This window comes from Trachypithecus francoisi, unplaced genomic scaffold (genome assembly GCF_009764315.1).
Source record: "Trachypithecus francoisi isolate TF-2019V2 unplaced genomic scaffold, Tfra_2.0 Contig00652, whole genome shotgun sequence".
Classification (NCBI taxonomy): Eukaryota; Metazoa; Chordata; class Mammalia; order Primates; family Cercopithecidae; genus Trachypithecus; species Trachypithecus francoisi.
Window position 1 is genome coordinate 62225 of NW_022680797.1, and position 6000 is coordinate 68224.

General features: G+C 37.7%; 1 protein-coding gene across 5 annotated transcripts in view; it reads right to left on the reverse strand.

Annotated features, from left to right (window-relative positions):
- LOC117087424 (ankyrin repeat domain-containing protein 18B-like) overlaps positions 1 to 5238 on the reverse strand; it is a 46582-nt gene extending 41344 nt beyond the window's left edge. For 2 of the 5 annotated variants that reach the window (XM_033217586.1, XM_033217596.1), the window contains exons 1-2: positions 4759 to 5042; positions 2420 to 2549 (exon numbers count right to left, since the gene is read on the reverse strand). In XM_033217586.1, coding sequence (XP_033073477.1) covers positions 2420 to 2549; positions 4759 to 4766 — 138 coding nt within the window. In that variant the 5' untranslated portion in view covers positions 4767 to 5042. Of the gene's footprint in view, positions 1 to 2419; positions 2550 to 4758; positions 5043 to 5099 lie in introns of those variants that run through there. The other 3 variants (XM_033217564.1, XM_033217575.1, XM_033217604.1) reach the window with 2 other exon arrangements.
- Between the last annotated feature and the right edge of the window lie 762 nt (positions 5239 to 6000).

Sequence of the window (6000 nt, forward strand, 5' to 3'; positions counted from 1 at the left end):
GTTTGATTTATCCATACAGTGGAATATTACTCAGCAATAAGAAGAAATTAAGTACTGATACTGACAGAAGTGGGAGACAGCAAAATGCCTAGGCAGATACAGCACAGTCCCCGGAGAATCTCCAACCGGGCCCACAAGTGTCTACACCAGACAAAACATTTGGTGCAGATAAGGGAACCTGCACAGGGTTTTGCCTGGACATGCCAGCAGTGGACCAGAGGCCCACATGCACTGGGGGGTTGGGGTGGAGCCACCAGGAAGTCACGCCTTATGCGGAGGAGGAGCCTGGCCTCTTCAGCTCATGTGTGCTGGTCCTGGTATTCAATTGTGAGGTGGAAATCTGATTGCAGGACCCCTCTCTTTGCTGACAGCTTCCCTTTCACTTAATAAATTCTGTCCTCCTCACCCTTCAATGTGTCCATGTGCCTAATTTTTCCTGGTCATGAGAGAAGAACCCAGATTTAGCTGTACTAAGGAGCAAAACCCCTGCATCAATACCTGCTATAGCACAGATGCATCATGAAAAATTATGCTGAGTGAAATAAGCCAGTCACAGTAGACCACTTGCTTTTTATTTCAGAGGCTTATAGGCAAATCTATACAAAGAAGGTGGGTTGTTCCCTAGGGCTGAGGGAGGAAGGGAAAACCAGAAGATGGCTAAATGATGTGGGGTTTGTTTTTAAGGTGATGAAAATGTTCTAAAATTGATGTAATGATGATTGCATAACTCTCTGAAAATACTAAAAGTCAATGACTTGTATATTTTAAATGAGTGAATTGCATGGTGTGTTAATTATTTCTCAATAAACCTGTTGCACCCCGAAATTTATTTGATACTAGTGATCTGGAGACATGGGCTGCTTGGTTTCAGATCACTGGCCAGGGTTCAAGACATAAGAGAATCAACAGCATGTCTTTTGTATAGAATATATATATATATATTTTTAAAGTATCCTTTTTATTAGCATCAAGTCTGTAAAATTAAATGAAAAATCTTTCACCGCTTAATGCACTAAGAGATTTATATTGAGGAGCAAGACCTTGTATTCTTTTGCCCCAGTTTCTATCTAAAGGGTCTGGGAATCACACCCTTCAAACTATCAAATCTCATCAGATAGGTTTTATTAACTCTTATGATGTGGCTTACTTTCTAACGTGATTCTGGTACAGCATCACAGAGAGAAGAAGCTGAAAAAAATCAAAGTATTTTACCCCCATATATATATATATTTGACATATTTTGAAATGGCTGTTGCAGGACCAAGAAATTGAAATGGCCGTACAAAGCTGTCTTCTGTGGGGGAAATTGCATCTGTAAGAAGTCTTCATTAATGTAGAACAATCTCTCCCCTTCTAGGTCTTCCCAGATCTAGGGAAGATTAACTAAGAGCCTGATGCATTTAAAGTGTGAAAAGATATTTTTACCCTCTGTTTTCTCTGAGGGCTGCCAGCTATGAGGCTTTGTCTACATAATAAGAACCTTAACCTCCGTAACCACCTTATCTTAATTAAGGCCTTCCTTTCTACCTATTTCCAGTTTTAGACAACACATTTTCTTTACCAATTGTCACCTAAAGAATCCCCAAAACCCACCTATGACTTGTGAGCCCCTCCTTTTTGATGTCCCACTTTTAGGCTGAGCCAATGTCTGCCTTCCTCATACTGATTTATGATTTCCCTACACCTTCTGTCTGCTGGAAATGTATAAAACCAAACTGTAATCTGACTGTCTCATGAAACATTCTCAAGAGCTCTTGAGATTCAGTAATCCAGGGCCACCGTCACCATATTGGCTCAGAATCAACCTCCTTAAAGATATTTTGGCTGAATTTGGGTTTATCCATCATTAATATTTCCCCAAATTACATAATTTTAATCCCCAAACTGATTTAAAATTACCTTATGTTGGAATATAAATTATCCTATTATAAAGATACATGTATTTGTATGTTCATTGCAGCACTATTCACAATAGCAAAGCCATGGAATCAACCCAGATGTCCATCAATGATAGACACAATAAAAAAAAATGTGGCATATATACATCATGGAATACTATGGAGCCATACAAAATGAATGAGATCATGCTCCTTGCAGGGACATGGATGAACTTGAAGCTGTTATCCTCAGCAAACTAACTCAGGAACAAAAAACCAAACACTGCATCTTCTCACTTACAAGTAGGAGCTGAATGATGAGAACACATGCACTTGGGATGGGGAACAACAAACACCTGAGCCTGTTTGGGTCAGGAGGGAGAGGATCAAGATTAATAGCTAACACCTGCGGGGATTAATCCATAGGTGATGGATTGATAGGTGCAGCAAACCATCACGGCACATGTTTACCTATGTAACAAACCTGCACGTCTTGCATATGTAATCTAGACCTTAAGATAAAATAATTATTTTTTAATTACCTTCTGTTTTAGCTTCTTAAACAGAATATCCATTTTCAGTTGATCTGTATTTAAGTCTCCATGGCAACTGAAGTCTTCATTTCCAAATACATTTAACATATTTATTGTCATTTCTAGGCATTTCTTATATCTGCAGAAATGTACAGAAGTAGTAAGTCAAGTATTTGTAAGAATAAATATTTAATCATTGTTTAAACAGATATTATGTTATGGCATATCAAAGAAACAAATCTATAAACTATGATCCTCTCAGTTTCAACTGAACATAGTTTGAAAACATTCTATATGAAATTATAATCTTAGATAAATAATATGAACAACAATTTTATGGCATATAAAGTGATAAGATAGCCATATAGTTTTTTTTTTTTTTTTTGAGATGGAATTTCACTCTTGTTGCTCAGGCTGAAGTGTGATGGCGTGATGATGGCTCACTGCAACTTCTGCTTCCTGGGTTCAAGTGATTCTCTTGTCTCAGCCTCCCAAGTAGCTGGGATTACAGGCATGTGCCACCATGCCTGGCTAATTTTGTATTTTTAGTAGAGATGAGGTTCACCATTTTGGTCAGGCTGGTTTTGAACTCCTGACCTCAAATGATCTACCTGCCTTGGCCTCCCAAATTGCTGGGATTACAGGCATGAGCCACCACACCTGGCCTAACCATACAGTTTTTTATAAATAAACTATTCACATCCCTTTTGGTATGCTAAGATAAAATAACCTATTAGTAAATATATGCCATAACCCAGAGATGAGTAACCAAGATAAAAAAAAAAGTAAAACACATACATGTTTGAAAAAGACACAAAAATACATTTTGATATCCGTTGACCACAGTCTATAACAAGGAAAAAAAGTACACACAAAAAGCATCAAGAAGGTCATTCAATGTAGAGAAAGAGAAGTAAGGAAACATCTTTAATATCTGAGTTGAGGAGAAAAAGAAAACAGGCAGTTTCAGAAAAAAGGAAAGGTGGAGACAGATATGTGATGATTTAAAGACTTTGAAGAAGAGATCTAGAGATCTTTACTGTCATAATCCAACAAAATGAAAGAGACACAAAACCATGTAGAGAAAGACAATGACAGAAAAATGTTGAATAGAATCAGAGAACCAACTTAAGTGCTCAGTAAATAAATAGAAAACTAGCTGCGTTCAGGACTTCAAAGACACATTCCATTTTTCTTTTTAAATCTGTGATCAAAACATGAATGCTCATTTTACTCTTTTTCTTTAGGTTATACATATATTTATACATATAGATAATTTATTTCTGTAAAACAAAAGTTTAAAAAGATGTATACTTCATGTATACAGTGGAGGTACCCGTGTAAAATGAGTACATTTCCATGATATGTTTTATATCTAAAAGCAAAAGAAAGCAGCAGAAACAAAATACAAGCTATATATCAAGACAACTTTTGATGTTAAAAGAATGACACAAATAGGTCTTAAAAAAATTTGAATGCAGCAGAGAAGAACACTGTAAAAGGAAGAAAAGATGACCAAATACAGCAAAAATATCTTCAGAAATAAAAATTCAAGCTAGGTAATGAAAAGTGCACTTGACATCACATGCCCAAAGCATTGTCATTATTATTTTCAAAACCATTAAAGAATACATTGCCAAGCACAATGGCTCATGCCTCACTTTGGGAGGCCGAGGCAGGTGGATCATGAGGTTAGGAGTTCGAGACCAGTGTGACCAACATGGTGAAACACTGTCTCTACTAAAAATATAAAAATTCCCCGGGCAGGGTGGTGCACTCCTGTAATCACAGCTACTCAGGAGGCTGAGGCAAGAGAATCACTTGAACCCAGGAGGTGGAGGTTGCAGTGAGCCGAGATCATGTCATTGCACTCCAGCCTGGGTGACAGAGCCAGACTCTGTCTCAAAAAATAAATAAATAAATAAATAAGTGTAATGTTTTGGCATTCAAAAAAATTTTGAGATTGCATTGTTTCTTTTTTTTTCACATATTTTTATTTTTTTTATTTTTATTTTTTTATTTTTTTGAGGCGGAGTCTCGCTCTGTCGCCCGGACTGGAGTGCAGTGGCCAGATCTCAGCTCAGTGCAAGCTCCGCCTCCCGGGTTCCCGCCATTCTCCTGCCTCAGCCTCCCAAGTAGCTGGGACTACAGGCGCCCGCCACCTCGCCCGGCTAGTTTTTTGTATTTTTTAGTAGAGACGGGGTTTCACCGTGTTAGCCAGGATGGTCTCGATCTCCTGACCTCGTGATCCGCCCGTCTTGGCCTCCCAAAGTGCTGGGATTACAGGCTTGAGCCACCGCGCCCGGCCTTTTTTCACATATTTTTAAGATGAATGTTTTCATCCCAACCTCGCCATAGCAGCTTAGCTGACTTCTGCCCCGTTTCTCCCCTTCCATTGGACTCTGTGACACACGGTCTCATCCAGAGATCTATTTTTTCATCAGTTATTGTGTTTTTATACTGAAATTTGATTTTTTAATAATTCCAACAAAAAAGTGCAAGGGTCATGGACTCCTGCTCACATGCCTATAAAGTTGCGTTGTGAGTTTCTGAAATACATTTTAAAATAGAATTCGTTTAATTAAGAAAATGCAGACATAAAATGAATTTGTATCTAGGTTTTAGTCAAGTAAAGTTACAATTTTCAATTAATAAATGGCTAAAATGTTCTACAATATGAAAACCATACCCAGTTGTCTCTTCTTCTAATTTATGATTTTTCTTTCTTATTTGATCCACATTATAGTCCAGTGATGATATTAACTCAAAAAGTTTTCTGAATTCTTCGTGTTTTTCTTCAGGCTTGAAAACAAAGGGTTTAAAATTATTTTTGCAAAATCTAGAGACCCTCTTCTATCTTAAAAATATTATTTCTCGGCCGGGCGCGGTGGCTGAAGCCTGTAATCCCAGCACTTTGGGAGGCCAAGACGGGCAGATCACGAGGTCAGGAGATCGAGACCATCCTGGCTAACACGGTGAAACCCCGTCTCTACTAAAAAATACAAAAACTAGCTGGGCGAGGTGGCGGGCGCCTGTAGTCTCAGCTACTCAGGAGGCTGAGGCAGGAGAATGGCATAAGCCCAGGAGGCGGAGCTTGCAGTGAGCTGAGATCCGGCCACTGCACTCCAGCCTGGGCAAGAGAGCCAGATTCCGTCTCAAAAAAAAAAAAAAAAAATATTTCTCATAAGTTGATGAATAATATGTATTTAGGCAGGTATATAAAGTGCATTTTATAAACCTGATGCCAATAAGGACAGATTTCAAAAATAGTCATTTTCTTAAAACAGCTAAAAATGATTCACACTTGCATCATTATTTTTTCTGAAATGTAAACTGCCAAAAATGTTTGTTAAAAATGAGAATTTTTACACATAAAATACTAAGGGTTAGTAAAGAAAAAATAAAGGTAGCTATATTTACATTTTAGTTTTTAAAGATGCTCTAGAAACACTGTCATTAATAGTTTAAGATATTCCAAGTTAAATTACATCTTATTAAGTTGATTTTTAGAAAACTCTTACTAGTTCCCATTACATTTTTCATCCTCATCTGTCTTCAGGCTGAGCTAAATACTGTCATTCTCTGTAAGT